General features: G+C 41.5%; 1 protein-coding gene across 2 annotated transcripts in view; it reads right to left on the bottom strand.

Annotated features, from left to right (window-relative positions):
• Positions 1-427: 427 nt before the first annotated feature.
• Positions 428-27,483, bottom strand: part of LOC110521980 (uridine diphosphate glucose pyrophosphatase NUDT14) — a 38,943-nt gene continuing 11,887 nt past the window's right edge. Inside the window, exons 3-6 of one of the 2 annotated variants that reach the window (XM_036975502.1) lie at positions 20,633-20,697; positions 18,114-18,432; positions 2,293-2,578; positions 428-1,992 (exon numbers count right to left, since the gene is read on the bottom strand). In XM_036975502.1, coding sequence (XP_036831397.1) covers positions 2,329-2,578; positions 18,114-18,432; positions 20,633-20,697 — 634 coding nt within the window. In that variant the 3' untranslated portion in view covers positions 428-1,992; positions 2,293-2,328. Of the gene's footprint in view, positions 2,579-18,113; positions 18,433-20,632; positions 20,698-27,483 lie in introns of both variants that reach the window. The other variant, XM_021600004.2, reaches the window with a different exon arrangement.

Here is a 27,483-nt window from a genome sequence, read left to right as displayed (position 1 = left end):
GTTCCAGTTCCCACCAGTATCCAGCAACTTCGCACAACCCTTGAAGAGTAGTGGGACAACATTCCACAGGCCACAATCAACAGCCTGATCAACTCTATGCGAAGGAGATGTGTCGTGCTGCATGAGGCAAATGGTGGCCACACCAGGTGGTTTTCTGATCCACACCCCTACTTTTTTTTTTAAAGGTACCAACAAATGCATATTTGTATTCCCAATCATGTGAAATCCATAGCTTAATGAATTAATTTCAAGTGTCGGAATTCTTTATATGAACTGTAACTCAGTAAAATCTGAAATTATTGCATGTTGCGTTTATATTTTTGTTCAGTATATTACCAATGATCTTTACCAAGTTTTAGCGAAAGGGGCCATGAATCCACGCATTAATATGTTGCCCCAAAAAAGTTTTCTTGAGAAGATTTGTCAATTAACCATTTAGGACATTGACAGTTTGTGATATTGGCAAACTACATAGAAATGTTACGACATATGTCATCAGCACAATACCCAAGGGTTAAAAAGCCTATGGCTAAAAGGTGCAGAATGGGGATCCCTGAATGTCACCTCATCGAGAGGGGGAAAACGGTTCGACCTAAGATGTTAAGCAAGTGATTTTGTGATTGTCGTCTTAAGCTCTTTCTTGCACAATTCCGGAACCTTTCCCCAATTTCCTAAATTTTTCAGAAATGCCGCTTGAAAGAATTCTAGTAAAACTGGAAGGAATAATTGAGGATGGAATCCTCCATCCGGGTTTACTGAAAAACCTGGGAATGTTTTGCAACCCTAGTTTCAAACCACTATAGACTTGAATAGCTGCTGCTGTTGATTTCTGTGGAAATCTGGGTGTCTTGAAGTGGTCTGGCCAAAACAGCCATGGGGGAAAGGGAGGATTAAACTGTTGTGAAGCTGAGAGACATGGCCCAAGTTAAAAAGAGCAACCATTTTCCTTCGAGCCCCACACAGAAGATATCAACCAAACTCTCCCCCTGCGTCAGGTTAAAAAACAAAAAGGGATCACAAAACAGCACTATGGGCTCAAGGTGCTATCCCAGATAGCTGGGTTAAGTAGCATGCTAAAATTACAAGCTAGGTTTTCAATTTCCCAAAACAAAACTCCCATTGACCCTGCTCCATTCTACGGAGGCTCATAGGGGCTCGACATCACTTTCCTTCATTAGGAAAAAATAAAACACTGTCTGAGACATATAAAAACGCTGTTGTTCTCAGCCAGTATCGGTGAAGCCTTCCTGTTAACACACATGTATAAGTGTGAGAGCAATTGTCCACCAGAAGGTTCTCACAATATCACAATTAATCATATGGTGTTTACTAGTGTTATCACAATGCGCAGTATCACGATACTCAGAATTATCGCATTATCGTGATGAGTATTGTGGTATCACGATTTTACAATGCCTCTGAGTATTGTGATACGGAGTGTTGTGGTACTGGTATTGTGACATTAGTAACTGAAATAAAGCTTATCAGTGTAGAGGTAGGTGATATTCCTGTGGTAGTTAAAAGAAGCCTCTATCAAAAGTACAATATCTTGTGACCTCAGAGCACGCACTACTGTAGTGACAGCCCTGGATTCAATGCAATGCTTACAACATATCTAAATGCCTAAGCAAACTGAAATGTTGATTTGTTTCTAGACATGATCAAACAACCAACTATCAAACTATTGCTTAGAGAAGTGTCTCCCAGTCCTGGACGTGAGGGGACCCATATTTTTTTTCTAGCCCAGCAATTACACCCCCCCCAAGACACAAGAATGGGAAACACTGGCTTTGAGGCTGTGTAGATCATAGAGAAAGTAAGCAAGGCGTGCCTGGAACAGCTGTGGCAATTTAACAGACTCAGCAACGACCGTCATATGTGATAAACTCTGGCACTGAATAAGAAACAACATTTTCGCATTCCTGGAACGTGATCAAATCAACTACAGACGAGCAGCTCTGAACAAGACTGATGTCGCCATCTTCGTGACCTCTGTGAGGAAAAGGTTACAAACAACAAAAAGTGAATATGGCAAGTTTTAGAGGAAAAGTAATTAAGATCAAAAATTTGACAAACCCCCAAAAAAGAACACGGTTAGTAATAAGACAAAAATGGTTGCCACGGGGCCATTTTATATGGAAATGGTCAGAGGCAAGGTGTTGGGAGAAGATTGAAGTTGTCTCTAACCACTGACACAGGGTCAGATATTTTTCTCCATACCCTTAATAGCAAAGATTAGGCTTGGGGTTAGGGTCTTCTGATCACAGATCTGTTGTTAACTGCAACTTCTACCTCAGGCTCAAGAGTGCAAGGACGGGGTTGGGTGGGTTACACGTTGGTGGAGATCTTGTACTTGGGCGACATGTTGTTGTGGAACCAGATGAAGCTGAAGATGACGCCCATGGTCTTGGGGATGCTCTCGTCATAGGCAAAGGTCATGGCCTCATGGAGGGGCACTTTGACCACTTCGATCATCTCCCCCTCCTGAGGCAAGCCTCCGCCCTCGCCCACGCGGTTCTCGTCCGACACCTCGGCGTAGAACATGGTCTGCTTGGCTCCTGTCACACCTTCGCCGGAGCTGCCGAGAGAGAGGTGACACACACATGAGGTCAAAGGTCAGGTGACTGGCATGTAAGCTTATGAGCCTGTTTAGTATTTCACACAGCAAATGTTATCCAGGTAAATTTGGAGGGGTTTAGCAGTCAGTTCAAAATCAAAGATTTTCCCAAACCAATGCCAAAGCTTTTGAGAGATCGCCATGACAATCCCAGGTGAAACACCACCAGCGTGGAGTTGGTGGAGAGGAGGTGGTGAGTGTAGTGTGTCTATAGGGCGATGATGATGATCCTCTTTGGGGCTAGAGGATCCCCATGACAGGCTTCCCCTCTACACTTAAGATTCCTCAATTCTCCCCATATGACAGCCATATCAAAACACCATCCACAGGCAGCTAAAATTAACCCACAGCTAGGGGCCAAGTAAGGTCCCTTAATCCTGATTGAGGAATCCAGGAAATCATCCTGTAAAAGGTTTGGTCGGAGGTGTAGGGTGACGTTGCCCCTAGACGCTGATCTGAATTGGGGAGGGAAAGCTGATCCTAGACCTGCACCTATGGGAACACTCACCCCAGACCCTGGCTGGGATCCAAGTGTTCCAACAGCCATTGCTTCTGCTACCGAAGACAGCACATCAGTTGAACACCATCCACAGGCAGCTAAAACAAACAAGAGATCAAGTCCTTTTGTTCACCTGATTTATAATTCCTCACAATCAAATGCTGACCGTATTATCTCCCAACTCTCCTTGGTTATCGTCACAGCGGTGTATATCCCCCCGCAAGCGAATACCAATGGCCATCAAGGAACTTCACTGGAGTTTTACAAAAACTGGAAACCATATATCCTGAGGATGCATTTATTGTAGCTGGGGATTTTAACAAAGCTAATCTGAGAACAAGGCTACCTAAATTCTAATCTGCATATCAATTGCAGTACACGAGCGAGAAACACTCGACTACTGCTACTCTAATTTCTGCAATGAACACAAGGCCCTCCCCTGCGCTCCTTTTGGCAAATCTGACCATGACTCCATCTTGTTGCTCCCATCCTATAGGCAGAAACTAAAAACAGGTCACCCCTATTCTTAGGTCTATCCAACGCCAGTCTGACAAAATCAGATTCCATGCTTCAAGATTGCGTCGATCACGTGGACTGGGATATGTTCCGGGTAGCCTCAGACAATAACATTGACTGATAGGTTGTCTCGGTGAACGAGTTTATAAAGAAGTGTATGAAATGTTGTACCCACTATGACTATTAAAACCTTCCCTAACCAGAAACTGTGGATTGATGGCAGCATTTGAGCAAAACTGAAAGCACGTACCACTGCATTTAATTATGGCAAGGCAACTGGAAACATGGCCGAATACAAAAAGTGTAGTTATTCCCCCCGTAAGTCAAATCAAACAAGCAAAGTGTCAGTATAGAGACAAAGTGGAGTCGCAATTCAACAGCTCAGACACGAGAGGTATGTGGCAGGGTCCACAGTCAACCACGGATTACAAATAGAAAAAACCAAAAAGATCTCCTCCGTGGCCGACGTGAGTAAAACATTTAAACGTGTTAACACTTGCAAGGCTGCCGGCCCAGACGAAATCCCTAGCAGCGTCCTCAGAGCATGCGCAGACCAGCTGGCTGGTGTGTTTATTCAATCAATCCCTATCCCAGTCTGCTGTTCCCACATGCTTCAAGAGGGCCACCATTGTTCCTGTTCCCAACAACTATCGCCCTGTAGCACTCACTTCCATCATCATCATGAAGTGCTTTGAGAGACTAGTCAAGGATCATATCACCTCCACCCACTCCAATTTGCTTACCGCTATAATAGGTCCACAGACGACGCAATCACAATCACACTGCCCTAACCAATCTGGACAAGAGGAATACCTATGTAAGAATGCTGTTCATTGACTACAGCTCAGCATTCAACATCATAGTACCCTCCAAACTCGTCATTAAGCTCAAGATCCTGGGTCTCGACCCCGCCCTGTGCAACTGGATCCAGGACTTTGACAGGCCACACCCAGGTGGTGAGGGTAGGTAACAACATCTCCACTCCGCTGATCCTCAACACTGGGGCCCCACAAGAGTGCGTTCTGAGCCCTCTCCTGTACTCCCTGTTCACCCACGACTGTGTGGCCATACACTCTACAGCGGTGGGCTTGATTACCAACAACGACGAGACGGCCTACAGGAAGGAGGCGAGGGCCATCGGTGTGTGGTGTCAGGATAAAAACCTCACAATCAACATCAACAAAACAAAAGGAGATGATTGTGGACTTCAGGAAACAGCAGAGGGAGCACCCCCCTATCCACAGCGATGGAACAGTAGTGGAAAAGTTGGAATGTTTTCAGTCCCTCAGCGAACACATCACAGACAAACTGAAATGGTCCACCCAGACAGACAGCGTGCTGAAGAAGATGCAACAGCGCCTCTTCAACCTCAGCAGGCTGAAGAAATTTGGCTTGTCACCAAAAACAAACTTTTACAGATGCACAATCGAGCGCATCCTGTCGGGTTTTATCGCCGCCTGTTACGGCAACTGCTCCACCCACAACCGCAAGGCTCTCCAGAGGGTAGTGAGGTCTGCACAACGCATCACCGGGGGCAAACTACCTGCCCTCCAGGACACCTACACCACCCGATGTCACAGGAAGGCCAAAAAGATCATCAAGGATAATAGCCTCAGATATGAGGTTTACATCTAATTGTTGTAGAAGATGAATGAGTGAGTATGATACTGTTTGTAAAATTGTGTAATGTGATTTTGGACTGTTTAATGAAGGAAACTCCAATTCCCTTTTGAGTTTAACTAAATCAGAGGACCGCCCATGAGCCCAGTTATGGTCAGGCATGCTGGGACAGCCCCTTTCTGCAATTCCGAATAAAACCCCAATCTTGAGAATTCCTCAAGTAGACCATGTTTCTCTCAATCACGGGAGGACGAAGGTTGCAGACCATTGCTGAATCTTTTAACCATACTGTGGTTAAACTTAGACTATTGATACCGACAGAAGAACTTTGATATTAATTACTAGTCTGCAGCTAGGAATTCAGTATCATTGAATGCGAAGAATGACAACTGCCGAAACATCCATTCTACTACAACATGAATGATTGTCGCTCTGAACTATCCCCTCTAACCACGGCAGACAGAGAGACGGACAATTCTACAAAATAAACAAACTTCTCAACAGCGATCAAGACGACACACTGAGCGTAAATATATTGATTGCAATTGTTCCCAAATGAGTGAGCATTCATGTGTAAAGGATTAGCATTTCAATTGTTATAATTATTAACTTGTGACTTAAGTCGACCCCCACTTCCCTTTTGTCTAACAAGCCGCCATGCCGGTGTAGCCCACAAGGGCACATTCTCCTATCATTTCTTGTAACCACATTTACCTTGTTGTTTTGTTATGCATTTCTGTGAATTACTTAGTAATAAATAAATGATTTAAGACAATTGATGTATGGATGACTCAGTGAAGACTGGGTTCGTGCAGATAACCAACAATTTACGATGTTTGGAATGAGACTAACGTGAGGTAAAGTAAATAATTAATTTATTAGAAGACTAATTGACCAGATATTAAATATCTGAAAGGTTATATTGGGAAATTATAACTTTGTAATCAATATTTTCCTTGGTGCCCCGACTTCCTAGTTAATTACAGTTACATGATTAATCAGTTTGATCGCATAATACTAATTAGAGAATTTTTGATAAAAACTATAGGTCTTCAATTTAATGATAGTAAAGACACGACACTAGCTTCTCCTGCGTTGCATATAATCAATGTGGTGCCTGTTAATTTTTCATCGAATCACAGTCTACTTCTCCAAAACGGGTGATGCGTTAACAAGCGCATTCATGAAAAAAGCACTGTCGTTGCGCCAATGTGTACCTAACAATAAACATCAATGCCTTTCTTTAAAATCATTACACAAGTACATATTTTTAAACCTGCATATTTAGTTAATATTGCCTACTAACATGAATTTCTTTTAACTAGGGAAATTGTGTCACTTCTCTTGCGTTCTGTGCAAGCAGAGTCAGGGAATATGCACCATTTCTTCCTAACAAAGACCGTAATTCATTTGCCAGAATTGTACATAATTATGACAGAACATTGGAGGTTGTGCAATGTAACAGCAATATTTAGACTTAGGGATGCCACCCGTTAAAGATAAAATACGGAAAAGTTCCGCATTTCACTGAACGAATAAACGTTTTGTTTTCAAAATGATAGATCATTGATATGGTCAAATCCAGAAACTAAGGCTCATATTTCTGTGTGTTATGTTTTAATTAAGTCTATGATAGAGCAGTCTAGCAGCAGACTCTTAAGCATGTATTCAAACAGCACTTTCCTGCATTTGCCAGCAGCTCTTCGCTGCGCTCCAAGCATTGAGCTGTTTATGAGTTCAAGCCTATCAACTCCCGAGATTAGGCTGGTGTAACCGATGTGAAAAGGCAAGCTAGTTAGCGGGGTGCACGCTAATAGCGTTTCAAATGACACTCGCTCTGAGACTTGAAGTGGTTGTTCCCCTTGCTCTGCAAGGGCTTTTGTGGAGCGATGGGTAACAATGCTTCGAGGGTGGCTGTTGTCGATTTGTCCCTGGTTCGAGCCCAGGTAGGGGCGAGGAGAGGGACGGAAGCTATACTGATACACTGGCAATACTATAGTGTCTATAACAACATCCAATAGTCAAAGGTATATGGAATACACATGGAAGAGAGAAATAGTCCTATAATAACTACAATCTAAAACTTCTTACCTGGGAATATTGAAGACTCATGTTAAAATGAACCACCAGCTTTCATATGTTCTCACGTTAGCTTTTTTACATGGCACATACTGTACTTCTTTCTTCTCCAACACTTTGTTTTTGCATTATTTAAACCAAATTGAACATGTTTCATTATTTATTTGAGGCTAAATTGATTTTGATGTATTATATTAAGTTAAAATAAAAAAGTGTACATTCAGTATTGTTGTAATTGTCATTATTATAAAAAAATAATATATATGATAAATAAATACATTTTTTAAAAACGGTAGATTAATCGTTATCGGCTTTTATTTGGTCCTCCAATAATCAGTATTGAAAAATCATAATCGGTCGACCTCTATACCATCACTGCATCTTGCCTATGCCGTTCGGCCATCGCTCATCCATATATTTATATGTACATATTCTTATTCATTCCTTTACACGTGTGTATAAGGTAGTTGTGAAATTGTTCGATTACTTGTTAGATATTACTGCATGGTTGGAACTAGAAGCACAAGCATTTCGTCACACTCACATTAACATCTGCTAACCATGTGTATGTGACCAATAAAATTAGATGTCACGTAGAGTAGGCCAGAAGGCTAAACTGAAAAACCTAACCTCTATCAAATAAAAATATGGCGGAGCCGCAAAAGTACTTCTGTGCGTGTGGGTGTTTATTTACATAGTTTATTTACATAGTGAATCCGGAAGAACAACAGTACTGCCATCCAAAGTATCCATTATGGGACAGCTAAAAACACTGCCACATCAACAGCTCAATCCAAAATGGTTCCCCCCTTGAACTGAAAGAGAGGCTCCTTTTGTAGGGGAAGCCACTCCCATCAGAACATACCCAGCACTAATTAATTAAGCAATTACCTTCATCAAAGCCTACATTTTCCACTCAGCTAAACATAATGAATTGCAGATATTGCAAAACATTTCTCATGATACAATATACCAACAAAATGTAAATGTGTGTAATGTGTGTAATGTATGTACTAAGATAGGGACGTTAACTTGTGCGTCGACCCACATTGTTAAAGTAGGTGACAACGGAGCAGGGAGGCACGATGAATGTGTGTGTGTTAGTGTACCAAACGCTGCCCGCGGCCAGTGACGGACTTCTCCGCCACAGATGTGTGTATTGTTCGATACTACTGCACTGTTGGGAGTAGGAACACAAGCATTTCACTGTAGATGTTATTATGGGTATGTGACCAATCAAATTTGATTTGAATGCAGTGCCTTAGACCGCTGAGCCACTCAGGAGGAGTTAATTAATTAAGGTATGTGTTTATTTTAAATACATTTGCAAAAATCTGTTTTCGCTTTATCATTATGGGGTATTGTGTGTATATTGCTGAGGATTTTTTTTTTTTTACAGGGAAACGTAGGCAAATGCTCAGGCTTCCTGCAGGGCAGTTCTCCCCACCCCAAAGGAGAGTCACTCTCCATGTATTGTTTTTAGTGCTTTATTGACAGATAGTGAACCAGAGTGGGAGATCGGAGAGAGTCAAAAGGGAGCACACAGGGACTGAACCACATGCTCCAGCGGGAGCCACATGTGCATGGAGCCAAGAGTCTTACCACTAGACCATGTGGCCCATTTGATTAGTGAGAGGTGCTGAAGCAAAAGTGTAATCCCCGTCCATCGGGTACTCTAGGCATGCTCGAGCAAACACCATTTGAAAGACTTTAAACATAGTTATTGAGTCAAAGGCTTACGATATCTACTTAAACTTCTTGGTGACAGGGGGCAGTATTTTCACATCCAGATGAAATGCATGCCCAAATTCAACTGCCTGCTATTCATCCCCAGAAAATAAGATATGCATATTATTAGTAGATTTGGATAGAAAACACTGAAGTTTCTAAAAACAGTTTGAATCATGTCTGAGTACAACAGAACTTAGCATGAATGGAAAAACCATTCAGAATTTTTTTTTTTAGGTCCCTCAATGGGTTTTCATTGGGAAATCAGATTTCGAAGGGACCTTCTTGCAGTTCCTATCGCTTCCACTGGATGTCAACAATCTTTAGAAGTTGATTGAAGTTTTTCCTTTGTGTAATGAAGAATTACGGCCATCTTGAACGAGGGTAACTTGGAGGGTAACTTGAAGTGTACTGTTAGATAGAGGCGCGTGACCAGAAAGCTAGCTACAGTTTGTTTTCCTCCTGTATTGAACACAGATCATCCCGTCTTCAATTTTATCGATGATTTACGTTAAAAAAATATCTAAAGTTGTATTACAAAAGTAGTTTGAAATGTTTTGGCAAAGTTTACAGGTAACTTTTGAGATATTTTGTAGTCACGTTGCGCAAGTTGGAACCGGTGTTTTTCTGGATCAAACGTGCCAAATAAATTGAAATTTTAGATATATAGACGAAATTAATCTAACAAAAGGACCATTTGTGATGTTTATGGGACATATTGGAGTGCCAACAAAAGAAGCTCATCAAAAGTAAGGCATGAATTATATTTTTATTTCTGCGTTTTGTGTTGCGCCTGCAGGGTTGAAATATGCTACTCTCTTTGTTTACTATGGTGCTATCCTCAGATAATAGCATTGTTTGCATTCACCGAAAAGCCTTTTTTTTTTTTTATCTGACATGTTGGCTGGATTCACAACAACTGTAGCTTTAATTTGCTATCTTGCATGTGTGATTTCATGAAAGTTTGATGTTCATAGTAATTTATTTGAATTTGGAGCTCTGCATTTTCATTGGCTTTTGGCCAGGTGGGACGGTACCGTCCCACATATCCCAGAGCGGTTAATGAGGGTCTCTTGGTCTATTGTAAAGGTAGATTTGTTTTTTTACTTTGACAAAGTATTTTGTGTAGATCGTTGACAAAATAGGACAATTAAATCCCACTTTGTAACAAAATGTGGAAAAAGTAATGGGGTGTGAATATTTTCTGAATGCACTAGGTAAATCACATTTTATATTTGTCACATGTGGAGAATACAACAGGTGTACCTTACCGTGAAATCCTTACATACAAGCCCTTAACCAACAATACAGTTAAGAAAACAGAATTATGAAAATATTTACAAATATTTTAAAAGTTACAAAAAAAAACTTGAGGTATCAGAGAGAATAGCATAAGAAAGTAGTCAAGACGACTAGCTTGATTAAGTCGCCGCCAAAAGTTGAGAATGACACAAATATTAATTTCCAAAGTTTGCTGCTTCAGTGTCTAGATATTTTTGTCAGATGTTACTATGGAATACTGAAGTATAATTACAAGGAAAGTGTCCAAGGCTTTTATTGACAATTACATGAAGTTGATGCAAAGAGTCAATATTTGCAGTGTTGACCCTTCTTTATCAATACAATTCATCCTGGCATGTTGTCAAATAACTTCTGGGCCACATCCTGACTGATGGCAGCCCATTCTTGCATAATCAATGCTTGGAGTATGTCAGAATTTGTGGGTTAGTGTTTGTCCACCCGTCTCTTGAGGATTGACCACAAGTTCTCAATGGGATTAAGGTCTGGGGAGTTTCCTGGCCATGGACCCAAAATATTGATGTTTTGTTCCCCGAGCCACTTAGTTATCACCGTTGCCTTATGGCAAGGTGCTCCATCATGCTGGAAAAGGTATTGGTCATCACCAAACTGTTCCTGGATGGTTGGGAAAAGTTGCTCTTAGAGGATGTGTTGGTACCATTCTTTATTCATGGCTGTGTTCTTGGCAAAATTGTGAGTGAGCCCACTCCCTTGTCTGAGAAGCAACCCCACACATGAATGGTCTCAGGATGCTTTACTGTTGGCATGACACAGGACTGATGGTAGCGCTCACCTTGTCTTCTCCGGACAAGCTTTTTTTCCGGATGCCCCAAACAGTCTGAAAGGGGATTCACCAGAGAAATTTACTTTACCCCAATCCTCAGCAGTCCAATCCCTGTACCTTTTGAAGAATATCAGTCTGTCCTTGATGTTTTTCCTGGAGAGAAGTGGCTTCTTTGCTGCTTTTGTCCTTGGACACCAGGCCATCCTCCAAAAGTATTTGCCTCACTGTGCGTGCAGATAAACTCACACTGGCCTGCTGCCCTTCCTGAGCAAGCTCTGTACTAGTGGTGCCCCAATCCCGCACCTGAATCAACTTTAGGAGACGGTCCTGGCGCTTGCTGGACTTTCTTGGGCGCCCTGAAGCCTTCTTCACAACAATTTAAGTTCTTGATCCGATAAATGGTTGATTTAGGTGCAATGTTACTGGTAGCAATATCCTTGCCTGTGAAGCCCTTTTTGTGCAAAGCAATGATGACGGCACGTGTTTCCTTGCAGGTAACAATGGTTGACAGAGGAAGAACAATGATCCCAAGCACCACCCTCCTTTTGAAGCTTCCAGTCTGTTATACAAACTCAATCAGCATGACAGAGTGATCTCCAGCCTTGTCCTCGTCAACACTCACACCTGTGAATGAGAGAATCACTGACATGATGTCAGCTGGTCCTTTTGTGGCAGGGCTGAAATGCAGTGGAAATGTTTTTTGGGGATTCAGTTCATTTGCATGGCAAAGAGGGACTTTGAAATTAATTGCAATTCATCTGATCACACTTCATAACATTCTAGAGTATATTCAAATTGACATCATACAAACTGAGGCAGCAGACTTTGTGAAAATGTATGTCATTTTCAAAACTCTTGGCCATGACTGTATATCTCACTAGGTATTTAAGCCCCCATGTATCCACTAATTCCAATATATCCATGACATTCATGACATTCCTTAAGTGCCTGAGGGTGATAGTTTGTAGTGTAAATACCTTCCATAGAGGTATTTAAGACTGTATTAAAATCTCCCATCATAATAATAGTCTAGTGTTGCTTGTAGAGTTGATAAATTCTTATATATTTTCAAAGAAGCTTGGATCATCATTATTATTTGGACCGTATAGGTTAATAAGCCATATGTTTATTGTCCAATAACATATTTAAAATAATCCATCTACCTTGTTTTGTTTGGATAATTTGTACATTTGGATCAAAATTACTGTTAATTAAAACCATCACCCCTTTTGAATTTCTTTGCCCATGGGAGAAATATTTCACCCCCCAGTCCTTTTTCCACAAAACATAATCTAAAATGATTGAATGGGTTTCCTGTAATCGATATTATATTTCTTCTCTTTTAGCCAGGTAAATACTGATGGTATTTTCTTATTATCTGCTAAGCCATTACAATTGTAACTAGGTATACTTATTTCACCACTTACCATGAGACAACTTCCAATTATATTTATCAAAATATGTTTAATAAACATACCATTAAAAAATAACAATGATTGAGTGTCTATATAGCTGTACCATGATATTTGCATTGCTACTAAGTAAACCTCCAATTGGTCCCCACTATTCCACCCGCTAAAAGCCCTCATCCCGAGTTGGGTTGTCATCCCAATGCCCGGCAGACCACCCCCCGACCCCCCGTATCCCTGAAAAGACTGGGATCCATCCTTCGAAAAGAGCACACAGTGCCATTTACAGAACAGAAGTAGATCAACGGCCAAATGCATTTCCATCGCCCTCACCTCGATTTGCATTATATATAGCAATCAAAAAAACATTTTTAAAAACTGTTAATTTCCCATAATTAGCTATTAATATTTGTAGTAATGTTTTGCAAAGGATTTTCTCTCACCAGTCTCGCCATTACCAAAATTACATTGCAAGCAATTATTACAGTGCATTGCGTAAGTATTCGGCCCCCTTGAACTTTGCGACCTTTTGCCACATTTCAGGCTTCAAACATAAAGATATAAAACTGTATTTTTTAGTGAAGAATCAACAACAAGTGGGACACAATCATGAAGTGGAATGACATTTATTGGATATTTCAAACTTTTTTAACAAATCAAAAACTGAAAAATTGGGCGTGCAAAATTATTCAGCCCCTTTACTTTCAGTGCAGCAAACTCTCTCCAGAAGTTCAGTGAGGATCTCTGAATGATCCAATGTTGACCTAAATGACTAATAATGATAAATACAATCCACCTGTGTGTAATCAAGTCTCCGTATAAATGCACCTGCACTGTGATAGTCTCAGAGGTCCGTTAAAAGCGCAGAGAGCATCATGAAGAACAAGGAACACACCAGGCAGGTCCGAGATACTGTTGTGAAGAAGTTTAAAGCCGGATTTGGATACAAAAAGATTTCCCAAGCTTTAAACATCCCAAGGAGCACTGTGTAAGCGATAATATTGAAATGGAAGGAGTATCAGACCACTGCAAATCTACCAAGACCTGGCCGTCCCTCTAAACTTTCAGCTCATACAAGGAGAAGACTGATCAGAGATGCAGCCAAGAGGCCCATGATCACTCTGGATGAACTGCAGAGATCTACAGCTGAGGTGGGAGACAATCAGTCATATATTGCACAAATCTGGCCTTTATGGAAGAGTGGCAAGAAGAAAGCCATTTCTAAAAGATATCCATAAAAAGTGTTGTTTAAAGTTTGCCACAACCCACCTGGGAGACACACCAAACATGTGGAAGAAGGTGCTCTGGTCAGATGAAACCAAAATTGAACTTTTTGGCAACAATGCAAGACGTTATGTTTGGCATAAAAGCAACACAGCTCATCACCCTGAACACACCATCCCCACTGTCAAACATGGTGGTGGCAGCATCATGGTTTGGGCCTGCTTTTCTTCAGCAGGGACAGGGAAGATGGTTAAAATTGATGGGAAGATGGATGGAGCCAAATACAGGACCATTCTGGAAGAAAACCTGATGGAGTCTGCAAAAGACCTGAGACTGGGACGGAGATTTGTCTTCCAACAAGACAATGATCCAAAACATAAAGCAAAATCTACAATGGAATGGTTCAAAAATAAACATATCCAGGTGTTAGAATGGCCAAGTCAAAGTCCAGACCTGAATCCAATCGAGAATCTGTGGAAAGAACTGAAAACTGCTATTCACAAATGCTCTCCATCCAACCTCACTGAGCTCGAGCTGTTTTGCAAGGAGGAATGGGAAAAAATGTCAGTCTCTCGATGTGCAAAACTGATAGAGACATACCCCAAGCGACTTACAGCTGTAATCGCAGCAAAAGGTGGCACTACAAAGTATTAACTTAAGGGGGCTGAATAATTTTGCACGCCCAATTTTTCAGTTTTTGATTTGTTAAAAAAGTTTGAAATATCCAATAAATGTCGTTCCACTTCATGATTGTGTCCCACTTGTTGTTGATTCTTCACTAAAAAATAAAGTTTTATATCTTTATGTTTGAAGCCTGAAATGTGGCAAAAGGTCGCAAAGTTCAAGGGGGCCAAATACTTTCGCAATGCACTGTATATTAGCAAACAATTGTGAATCATCCTATATTGTCCCTAACATATTTTACTCCTTCGCAACAGTTGTGGGATACGCACATACACACACTCAACCCTTTCCACCACACAACTATAGGCTCGCATTCTCAACAGTTGCACCAGCTCAGAGCCCAACTCAAGAAAGGTCTTGATTTATGAATGCATATATGCAGCTGTATGAGAAGGCTAGCAAGACCATGCAATTAAAAAAAAAAAAAAATGTAAAGGGCAGAAACGGGGAGATTTGATTAACTATTGTTACGTCCTAGATGGAGGTCAAATGTACCCGTTTTCCCTGAAACACCCGCAACATGGTCCCCCGTATTGACCATATTCCCAAGCATCTCCATGCAGTCAGACTTGATTTTGTGCCACCAGGGCCAAATTAATATACCCCCTCTCTGAATGCCCGAATGTAACCCCCTAGGCTCTAACAGTTGTGGGCACTGCTTGTCGCCATTATAGTGCAATTAATGTATTGTTTAGTGTTGTGGCTTTGCTGGCATGCATCTTTTTTTTTTTTTTGCCCCACCAAGATTTACATGCTAAAATTGCCACTGGTTGTCGATCATTGCCAAACAACCAATTTCAGGTCTTGCCATAGATCAACGCGGACACTCAAGAACATTCAGTCTTCTTGGTAAGCAACTCCAGTGTAGATTTGGCCTTGTGTTTTAGGTTATTGTCATGCTGAAATGTGAATTAATCTCCCAGTGTCTGGTGGAAACCAGGTTTTCCTCTAGGATTTTGCCTGTGCTTAGCTCCATTCCATGTATTTTCTTTATCCTGAAAAACTCAAAAAACGATATATCCTTAACAATTACAAGCATACTCATGATGCAGCCACCACTATGTTTGAAAACATGGAGTGGTACTCAGTAATATGTTGTATTCAATTTGCCCCAAACATAACACTTTGTATTCAGGATAAAAAGTTAATGGCTTTGTAAAAAAAAAAAAGTTCAGTATTACTGCAAACAGGATGCATGTTTTGGAATATGTTTATTCTGTACAGGTTTCCTTCTTTCCACTCTGTCAATTAGGTTAGTATTGTGGGGTAACTATAATGTTGTTGATCCATCCTCAATTTTCTCCCATCACAGCCTTCAAAAACTCTTACTGTTTTAAAGTCACCATTGGGCTCAGTGAAATCCCTGACCGGTTTCATTCCTCTACGGCAACTGGGTTAGGAAGGACGCCTGTATCTTTGTAGTGACCAGGTGTATTGATACACCATCCAAAGTATAATTAACTTCACCACGCTCAAACGGATATTCAATGTCTGCTTTAAAAAAATGTTTGCCCATGTACACCAATAGGTTCCCTTCTTTACGAGGCATTGGAAAACCTCCCTGGTCCTGGTGGTTGAATCTATTTGAGATTCACTGCTCGATTGAAGGACCTTACACACAACACACAACACACACAAATTAGTAGATGATTTGGTTATTTCAGCCACACCCATTGCCAAGAGGTGTATAAAATTGAGCACACAGCCATGCAATCTCCTTAGAAAAAACACTGGCAGTAGAATCGCCTAGCTGAACAGCTAAGTGACTTTCAATGTGACACCGTTATAGGACGACACCTTTCCAGCAAGTAAGTTCATCAAATTTATGCCCTGCTGGAGCTGTTCCGGTCAACTGTGAGTGCCGTTATTGTGAAGTGGAAACGTCTAGGAGCAACAACGGCTCAGTTGGAAAGTGGTAGGCCACACAAGCTCGTCTGTCCTTGGTTGTAACACTCATTTCAGAGTTCCAAACGGCCTCTGGAAGCAATGTCAATACAAGAACTGTTGGCTGGGAGCTTCATGAAATTTAGTTTCCATGGCCGAGCAGTCGCATACAAGCCTAAGATCACAATGTGCAATGACAAGCATCGGCTGGATTGCTGTAAATGCTCGCCGGCATTGGACTCTGGAGCAATGGAAACATGTTCTCTGGAGTGATGAATCACGCTTTCACCATCTGGCAGTCCGACGGGCAAATCTGGGTTTGGAGGATACCAGGAGAACGCTACCTGCCCGAATGAATACGGCCAACTGTAAAGTTTGGTGGAGGAGGAATAATGGTCTAGGGGTGTTTTTCATGGTTCGGGCTAGGCCCCTTAGATCCAGTGAAGTGAAATCTTAATGCTACAGTATAAAAATACATTAGACAATTCTGTGCTTCCAACTTTGTGGCAACAGTTTGGGGAAGGCCCTTTCCTTTTTCAGCATGACAATGCCCCCGTGCACAAAGTGAGGTCCATACATAATTGGTTTATTGAGGTTGATGTGGAAGAACTTAACTGGCCTGCACAGAGCACTGACCTCAACCTCATCTAACACTTTGGAATGAATTGGAACCCAACATCAGTGCCTGACCTCACTAATGCTTGTGGTTGTATGGAATCAAGTCCTCGCAGCAATGTTTCAACATCTAGTGGAAAGCCTTCCCAGAAGAGTGGAGGCTGTTATAGCAGTAAATGAATGCCCATGATTTTGGAATGAGATGCTCAACAAGCAGGTGTCCACATTCTTTTGGTCATGTAGTGTGATTGTATGTTTGGGCTAGTCATTAAAAAATATGTTAAACACTATTGTTGCGCACGGAGGGAGTCCATTCAACTTATGTGATTTGTTAAGCACATTAACTTATTTAGGCTTGCCATAACAAATGAGTTGAATACTTGACAAGACATTTCAGCTTTTCAGTCTTAATTCATGTCAAAATTACATAATAAAAACAATTCCCCTTTGACATTATGGTGTTTTGTGTGTAGGCCAGTGAAACAAATTTAATCCATTTTAAATGATGTCTGTAAAACAACCAAATGTGGAAAGTCAAGGGGTGTGAAAACTTTCTAAAGGAACTTTATAAGTGAGTAGAAAATATATGTTTCTGAACACTTCTAAAATAACCCTGATAATGCGATAAAAAAACGAAAACATGAATGAATCATGAATAATGAGTGAGAAAAAAACTAACTTGATATCCCGGCCATTACCTGTAATCCAGCCAGGGTTACTCACAAGCAATTGAGATGTTCAAATGTATAGCCTACTTTTACTTAAGTGGTCTCAGCTCTGATTTAATGTTCAACCAGTGTACCGGAACACTTGGAGAACGAACAGATAAGCAAGAGTATGTTGTCCCCATATACATATGGGTATATTGTTTGTCTATTAAACCTTTAAATATAGAAATCATTCACCTCATCTTTGGGTTCAGCATTTTACACACCTTGAGCAAATCAATTATTCACGACAGTGTGTGTGCGCGCATGTGTGTGTGCCTGTATGAAGTTATGGGTGGGTGTGTGTTTGTGAAGCTAGACGCTAATCTTGGGTCAGTTTTGCATTTTCCCAGCTAATGAATACGGTTAGGATTGCAGGAGGGGAAGCTACTCCAAGATTTGTACCTAGGTGAAACTTCAGCCCGGAGCCATACGTGCACACACACACCTGTACGAGGTGATCCTCCGCAGCTTGGCGACTGGCACGTCGTAGCCACACTCCTCCAGCACCTCCTGCCTGGCAATCTCCTCCAGCAACAGGTCGGCCTTGTCCACCAGGCCTGCACACAGCTCGTAGGTCATACCCGCCGAGCCCGGGGGCTGGTGGGTCTTGACGCCCCCAGACGTAGCAACAGCCTCCTCCTGGGGAGTCTCGCCGATGGGAGTCTCCGGGATAGCAGTGGCTGCAGCCGCAGCCCCTTCCTCCTCCCCCGCCGCTGCCTGCACGGCTGGCTCCTTGGTCCTCTCCCACTCACACATGTACACGGCTGCAGGATGCGACAGGGTGGAGGGAGAGTGAATGGGGAAGAGCGAGATCGCAACATGTGTTACACTATAGTGACCTGGGGACCCAGATAGCTTTTTCTCGTTGATGTATCATTCCTTTCAATTCTCAACAATAGGGATTACGCAGTTCAAATCAAAGTCTGTTTTTATTCTTCAAATAGGCCACAATTGAAATTATATAATAAGTGTCTGACAAACTCTGTATAGTAAAGTCGTACCCCTATAAAAAAAATCATTACACGCATACCTCTACACACCCATGAACTTGTAAAAACGTTGCTGGTGGAAGTCAACACCGTAATAAGAGACATATATATATATATTTTTTTTAGATTTTTTTTTTATAAAACACAATTGAGGACACAGATACACTTCCCTCCGTATGCATTGACATTGAAGCTAAAATTCTATACTCCAGCACTTGGATTTGAGATCAAATGTTTCAGAATGTCACCTTTCATTTGAGGGTATTTTCATTCATGTTTTACTGCTCCGAAATTAAAGCACTTTATATATCTAGTCCCCCATTTGAAGACGTCACTATTTGGACAAAAATCACTTAGTGTATTAAAGTAGTCCAGAGTTTAGTATTTGGTCCCATATTCCTAACACGCAATGACTACATCAAGCTTGTGACTATACGCACTTGCTGGATGTATTTGCAGCTTGTTTTGGTTGGGTTTCAGGTTACGCGCAATAGTAACTGAACGGTTAAAAATGACTGGAGTAACTTTCTGTATAAGTTAGTAGATAGGATGTTTCTGAACACCAGTCTAAAATAACCCTGAATGCGATAAAAATCATGAATAATGAGTGAGAAAGTTGAGGCTACAACAAAACATAATAAACCTCTGACACATTATCAATAGCAGAGGAGATGAGCATTTTATTTTAGGGGGGGGATATGATCTTGGTCCTTCTAACTTTCTCAGTTATCATTCACAATTCATTCATGATTATCCATAATCACTGTTGCATCCACATTAATGTAGACATGTTCAGAAACATCTTCTATTCTTACTTACAATAAAAGTGACTCCAAAATTACAATACATCGTTCACCGTTCACTTCCTATTGGGCTAAATATAATACAAAACACAACAACAAAAAAAACTAAATGCATCCAACAAGTTTGTGAAGTCACAAGCTTGATGTAGCCATGGAATATAGTAGCTAAGATGGTGCGCACGGCTGGCCCTTAAAAGTACATGGAGAGCTAACATTAATGATATGCAAGTCAATCTCTCATGGCTCAAAGTGGAAGAGAGACTGACGTCAAGTGTTGACAAGCTGAATGTACCAAGCTGTCTGTTTAAACTACTAGCACACAGCTTGAACACCCATGCATACCCAACATCACATGCCACCAGAGGTCTCTTCACAATCCCCAAATCCTGAACAGACTATGGGAGGCGCACAGTACTACATAGAGCCATGACTACATGGAACTCTCTACCATATTAAGTAACTGATGCAAGCAGTAGAATCAGATTTTTAAAGCAGGTAAAAATACACCTTATGGAACAGCGGGACTGTGAAGCAACAAACATAGGCACAGACACATGCATACACACACATGATAACATAAACACTATACACTAGATTTTGTTGTAGATTTGTGGTAGTAGAGTAAGGGCCTGAGGGCACACACTTAAAGGATTGTGAAATCTGTTGTGAATGTATAGTAATGTTTTTAAAATTGTCTAACTGCCTTAATTTTGCTGGACCCCAGGAAGAATAGCTGCTGCTTTGGCAGATACAAAATTGACCCGAACCCTGGTGAACACCACAGGGGTAAAGGTGGCTGGAGGCCGGGAGGAGAGAGCATGTGCCAGACAGATTCCAGGCCACGTGTTAGGGGTGATATTGCTCCACTTTACAGGCTCAAGTGGCAGTTCAGCAAAATCCTATACACAGGTGCTGGCTAAGAAACTTGCAATGTGACAAGAGCGGCATTTCCTGACAGGGATGAAGAAAGGTTGTGGTGGGTTCGATTCTGACCCACGCCCTTCTAACACACTTTCTCCACCTTACTTTAATTTCCTGTCCCTCTTCATTGTCTAATAACTATGAAAAATATGAAAAGGAATGTGAATTCCCAGTCCTTAGAAAAAAGGTTGTTCTTACGGAGGAAACATGATTTGATTGGTCGAGGAGAAATGGGGAGTAGGGAGTTTTACCTGGGCGGAACTGCTTGACCAAGATGAAGCAGTGTGAGGTGGTGTTGAAGATCAGCACCGAAACACTGGAAATAAAAGGGGGAGTAGAGAAAAACAATTAATTCAGTTTGTTTCATTCAGAATTTTTCAGTGGACAAGCAACAGTGAAGTAATAATACTGTTCATAAACTAAATTAACTATATTACATGACATCACGCACAGTGCACCAATTTCCTGCTTGCAGAAATCCACTACAAAATACATGACTGCCATCATTCCTTCTTCCTAATGTAGCTACAGAAGGTCACAAACTTGAAAATATGCTAAATTGAATTACATTGTTCAAGTTTAAGCAGGAAGTCGCCTGTTGTGTTGATGAGAGTTGAGCGTTTACCCCACAAAATGAGATTGTATTCTGATTTTGGTATGAAATCACTAACACAAGCCATACATTTTGGCAGTGTAATATGTCCATGGATATCCCTAATTTCTAAACAAAAATATAAAACACATCATGTAAAGTATTGGTCCCATTTTCTTTTTATAAAACATCCTAGATATGTTTCATATGCACAGAAAGCCTACTTCTCTCATATTTTGTGCTCAAATTTGTTACCATCCCTGTTAGTGAGCATTTCTCCTTTGCCAAGATAATCCATCCACCCGACAGGTGTGAAATATCAAGAAGCTGATTTTAACAGCATTACAGGTGAACTTTGTTATTGGGACAATAAAAAGGCCACTAAAATATGCAGTTGTCACAACACAATGACACAGATGTCAAGTTAAGGGATCGTACAATTGGCATGCGGACTGCAGAAATGTCCAGAGCTGTTGCATGTTCATTTCTCTACCATAGCCGCATCCAACGTTGTTTTATAGAATTTGGCAGTACGTCCAAACGGCCTCTCAACCCCAGACCACATGTAATCCAGGATCTCTGGCTTCTTACCTGCGGGGTCGACTGAGACCAGCCACCTGATGTAACAGAGGAATATTTCTGTCTGTAATACTAATTTATGGAGATAAACTCATTCTAATTGGCTGGACCTGGCTACCCAGTGGGCTACCCAGGCCCAACCATGACTGTGTCCCTCTGCCCAGTCATGTGAAATCCATAGACTAGAGAATAATTTCTTTCTTTCAAATAGACAGATTTTCTTATATGAACTGTAACAGAGTAAAATCCCTGAAAATGCTGCATGTTGCGTTTATATTTTTGTTCAGTATAGTTACACAACAACTTTCCTACATACAAGGGGTACCAGTACCGAGTTGATGTTCAGGGGTACGAGGTAATTGAGGAAGATGTGTACAGTTGAAGTCGGAAGTTAACATACACCTTAGTCCAATACATTTAAACTCAGTTTAACAATTCCTGACATTTAATCCTAGTAAACATTCCCTGTCTTAGGTCAGTTAGGATGACCACTTTATTTTAAGAATGTGAAACATCAGAATAATAGTAGAGAATGATTTATTTCAGCTTTTATTTCTTTCATCACATTCCCAGTGGGTCAGAAGTTTACATACACTCAATTAGTATTTGGTAGCATTGCCTTTAAATTGTTTAACTTGGGTCAAACGTTTCAGGTAGCCTTCAACAAGCTTCCCACAATAAGTTGGGTGAATTTTGGCCCATTCCTCCTGACAGAGCTGGTGTAACTGAGTCAGGTTTGTAGGCCTCCTTGCTCGTACACGCCTTTTCCGTTCTGCCCACACATTTTCTATAGGATTGAGGTCAGGGCTTTGTGATGGCCACTCCAATACATTGACTTTGTCCTTAAGCCATTTTTACACAACTTTGGAAGTATGCTTGGGGTCATTGTCCATTTGCGACCAAGCTTTAACTTCCTGACTGATGTCTTGAGATGTTGCTTCAATATATCCACACAATTTTCCTGCCTCATGATGCCATCTATTTTGTGAAGTGCACCAGTCCCTCCTGCAGCAAAGCACCCCCACAACATGATGCTGCCACCCCCGTGTTTCACGGTTGGGATGGTGTTCTTCGGCATGCAAGCCTCCCCCTTTAACCTCCAAACTTAACGATGGTCATTATGGCCAAACAGTTCCATTTTGTTTCATCAGACCAGAGGACATTTCTCCAAATAGAATGATCTTTGTCCCCATGTGCAATTGCATGCTCCATGCTGAGTGGCCTTTCAGGTTATGTCGATATAGGACTAGTTTGACTGTGGATATAGATACTTTTGTACCTGTTTCATCCAGCATCTTCACAAGGTCCTTTGCTGTTGTTCTTGGATTGAATTGCACTTTTCGCACCAAAGTACGTTCATCTCTAGGAGACAGAACGCGTCTCCTTCCTGAGCAGTATGATGGCTGCGTGGGCACATGGTGTTTATACTTGCGTACTATTGTTTGTACAGATGAACGTGGTACCTTCAGGCGTTTGGAAATTTCTCCCAAGGGTGAACCAAACTTGTGGAGGTCTACAATTATTTTTCCTGAGGTCTTGGCTGATTTCTATTGATTTTCCCATGATGTCAGCAAAGAGGCACTGAGTTTGAAGGTAGGCCTTGCAATACATCCACAGGTACACCTCCAATTGACTTAAATTATGTCAATTAGCCTATCAGAAGCTTCTAAAGTCATGACATAATTTTCTGGAATTTTCCAAGCTGTTTAAAGGCACAGTCAACTTAGTGTATGTAAATTTCAGGAATTATGAAAAACTGAGTTTAAATGTATTTGGCTAAGGTGTATGTCAACTTCCAAATTCAACTGTAACTAGGGAAAAAAAATGACAGATGGTAATTAAAACAGTAGCAGCAGAGTATGTGATGAGTCAAAAAAGTTAGTTAAATAGTTAACCAAATGGCTACCCAGACTAACTATTTAGCAGTCTTATGTCTTGGGGGGTAGAAGCTGTTTAGGGCTCGGTACCGTTTTCTGTGCAGTAGCAGACAGAACAGTCTGACTTGGGTGGCTGGAGTCTGACAATTTGTAGGGCCTTCCTGACACTGCATGGTACAGAGGTCATCGATGGCAGGGAGCTCAGCCCCAGTGACGCAGTGGGCCGTCTGGACTACCTTCTGTAGCACCTTGCGGTCGGATGCCAAGCAGTTGCCATACCAAGCGGTGATGCAGCCAGTCAAGATGCTCTCAATGGTACAGGTGCAGAATTTTTAGGACCCGAGGGCCAATACCAAATAATTTCAGCCTCCTGAGGAGGAAGAGGCGTTGTCGTGCCCTCTTCACGACTGCTGGTGTTTGGACCATCATAGATCCTTAGTGATGTGGACAACGAGGAACTTAACCCACTTCACTACAGCCCTGTCGAATGGGAGCGTGCTTGGCCCTCAGTTTCCTGTAGTCCATGATCAGCTCGTCTTGCTGACTTTTGAGAGGTTGTTGTCCTGGCACTACACCGCCAGGTCTCTGACGACCTCCCTATAGGCTGTCTCATCTTCGCCGGTGATCAGTGGAGGTCGACCGATTATGATTTTTCAAAGCCGGTACCGATTATTGGAGGACCAAAAAAAGCCGATACCGATTAAATCTGCAGATTTTTTTACATGTATTTATTTATAATAATGACAATTACAACAATACTGAATGAACACTTATTTTAACTTAATATAATACATCAATCAAATCAATTTAGCCTCAAATAATGAAACACGTTCAATTTGGTTTAAATAATGCAAAAACAAAGTGTTGGAGAAGAAAGTAAAAGTGCAGTATGTGCCATGTAAAAAAGCTAACATTTAAGTTCCTTGCTCAGAACATGAGAACATATGAAAGCTGGTGGTTCCTTTTAACATGAGTCTACAATATTCCCTGGTAAGAAGTTTTAGATTGTAGTTATTATAGGACTATTTCTCTCTTCCATGTGTATTCCATATACCTTCCATATCCATATAAGTTTTAGGTTGAGGTTATTATAGGAATTATAGGACTATTTCTCTATACCATTTGTATTTCATATACCTTTGACTATTGGATGTTCTTATAGGCACTTTAGTATTGCCAGTGTAACAGTATAGCTTACGTCCCTCTCCTCGCCCCTACCTGGGCTCGAACCAGGAACACATCGACGACATCCACCCTCGAAACATCGCTACCCATCGCTCCACAAAAGCCCCGAGCAAGGGGAACAACTATTAGCGCGCAACCCGCTAACTAGCGGGTAACTAACTATATACTTGTGTATATAGATTTTAAAGAAAGGCATGGATGTTTAGGTACACATTGGTGCAACGACAGTGCCTTTTTTGCGAATGCGCTTGTTAAATCATCACCCGTTTGGCGAAGAAGGCTGTGATTCGATGAGAAATGAACAGGCACCGCATCGATTATACGCAACGCAGGACACGCTAGATAAACTAGTAATATCAACCATGTGTAGTTAACCAGTGCTTATGTTAAGACTGATTGTTTTTTTTATAAGATATGTTTAATGGAAGCTAGCAACTTACCTTGGCTTCTTGCTGCCCTCGCATAACAGGTAGTCAGCCTGCCACGCAGGCTCCTCGTGGAGTGCAATGTAAGGCAGGTGGTTAGAGTGTTGGACTAGTAACCGGAAGGTTGCAGAAACAAATCCCTGAGCTGACCAGGTAAAAATCTGTCGTTCTGCCCCTGAACAAGGCAGTTAACCCACCATGAAAATAAGAACGTGTTCTTAACTGACTTGCCTAGTTAGCTAAAAGGTGGAGAAAAAATAAAAGAATAAATCCACAATCTGTGTCCAAATATACCGATTATTATGAAAAGTTGAAACCGGCCCTAATTAAAATCGTCCATTCTGATTAAAAATTGGTCGACCTCTAGTGATCAGGCCTTCCACTGTGGTGTCTTCTGCAAACTTAATGGTGTTGGAGATATGCGCGGTCATGGGTGAACAGGAGGTGACTAAGCATGCACCACCGGGGCCCCGTGTTGATGGTCAGCGAGGCAGATGTGTTGTTGCCTACCCTCCCCACCTGTGGGTGGTCCGTCAGGAAGTCCATTATCCAGTTGCAGAGGGAGGTGTTCAGTCCTAGGATCCTTAGCTTAGTAATGAGCTTGGAGGGCACTATGGTATTGAACGCTGAGTCAACAGCATTCTCACGTAGGTGTTCCTTTTGCAAAAGTGGGAAAGGGCAGTGTGGAGTGCAATAGGAGATTGTCTCATCTGTGGACCTGTTGGGGCGGTAAGCAAATTAGAGTGGGTCCAGGGTGTCTGGGATAATGTTGATGTGAGCCATGACCAGCCATTCAAAGGATTTCCTGGCTACAGATGTGAGTACTACGGGGCGATAGTCATTTAGACAGGTTACATTGGTGTTCTTGGGCACAGGGACTATGGTGGTCTGCTTACAGCATGTAGGTATTACAGACTGGGTCCGGGAAACGATGAAAATGTGTTATTAGCAGTTTTGAGAAGGACATTTTAGCACCGAAGAGTGACTTTTTCAAATCTTCCTACAGTCACATGCAGGTAAGGAATTTTTTATTTCTATACAGTATCAGAAAGAACAGATTGAGGTTTCCAAAACACTTCGGGTTTATTTTTTACAGGGACAGTGCAAATTAAATCAACGTTTCAGTAAAAGTTCCTGTTTTTACCAGCCGGCTAATTTTTAACCACAGTCCCTGGGCAGGTTATTAAAAACAATTACAATACAGACAATCATTGAGCAGTGAGCACATACAAAGCAACAAGGCAAAATAAATAAAAATCACCAAAGTGTTTCCACAAGCTACAGACAACATGGAAAGTGGCCATAAACAACTAGGGATTATGTTCACAAGTATGATTGGCCTTTAGCCATGTCTTCATGTTTTTTGTGAAAGTGTGATCGGTGGTGCAGATGTGTGTCGGATGGCAGTGTGTTCCAAACATGGGAAGCTCTCACAGAGAAAACAGATTGACTAAAGATGCTTATATATAGTCACCTCTCATGGCAGACCTTGTGGATCTGCGGCCATATGTTTGGGTTTTCTGTTTAACAGAAAGAGGGGGAGCCAGGCCATTTAGGATCTTGAATACAAGACACGCGTTGGTGTATTGCACATGATTTTTCCAACTCAGGAGCTCATGCTTTCTGAGGATGTAACAGTGATTATGGCTATTGGGCTTTCTATCAAGCACTTTGAGAGCCTGTTTGTAGACAGACTGAATGGGTTTTATTGTTGTACAACAATCTTGGTCCCAACTAGTCAAGTAATATGTTAAGTGGGGGAGTGTCAGATTTTAAGTACAGTTTAGCTACTTCTGTAGTCAAACAATTTCGTATACATTGGAAATTAGCTAGGTTGAATTTGGTTAGAGTTAACTTTTTCACCTGCTTTTACAGAGAGAGGTTGGAATCAAGTATGATAAGTATGAAATCAGATACCGCCTGGAGTTTCTCCCCTGACACAGACATCTGGCTCAGTAGCATCAGTTGCCTGCTTTGTGAACAACATGCAGACAGTTTTTTTCACATTGAGATGCAAACATGAGTCACTGAGCCACCTTGTAACCTGGACCATTACATTAGTGAGTTAGTGCGCAGCTTGTTGTTTGTATGCACATGTATCACCGCATCATCTGCATACATTTGAACTTCAGACCAAGTACAGACAGAAGGCAGGTCATTAATGTACGAGCTGAACAGGAGGGGCCCCAGTATTGACCCTTGGGGCACGCCCACATCATAGCTAAGAGTGGGCAACAGCTTATTGCTCACTCTGACACACCGAGTTCTGCCTTCAAGGTATGATTTCATCCATCGCTCATCAGGGGAAAGGTTGAACTTGGACAATTTTGTGATGAGAATCTCATGGTTAACAGTATCAAAAGCCTTCCTTAGGTCCAGAAACACAGCCCCAACAACACCCCCTTGGACTTTATTTTCAGAAGAAAGCAGTTGGGCTGTTTCTG

This window comes from Oncorhynchus mykiss, chromosome 4, assembly GCF_013265735.2.
Source record: "Oncorhynchus mykiss isolate Arlee chromosome 4, USDA_OmykA_1.1, whole genome shotgun sequence".
NCBI classification, from domain to species: domain Eukaryota; kingdom Metazoa; phylum Chordata; class Actinopteri; order Salmoniformes; family Salmonidae; genus Oncorhynchus; species Oncorhynchus mykiss.
Note: the sequence above shows the minus strand (reverse complement) of the source record. Positions and strands in the feature narration are given on the sequence as shown.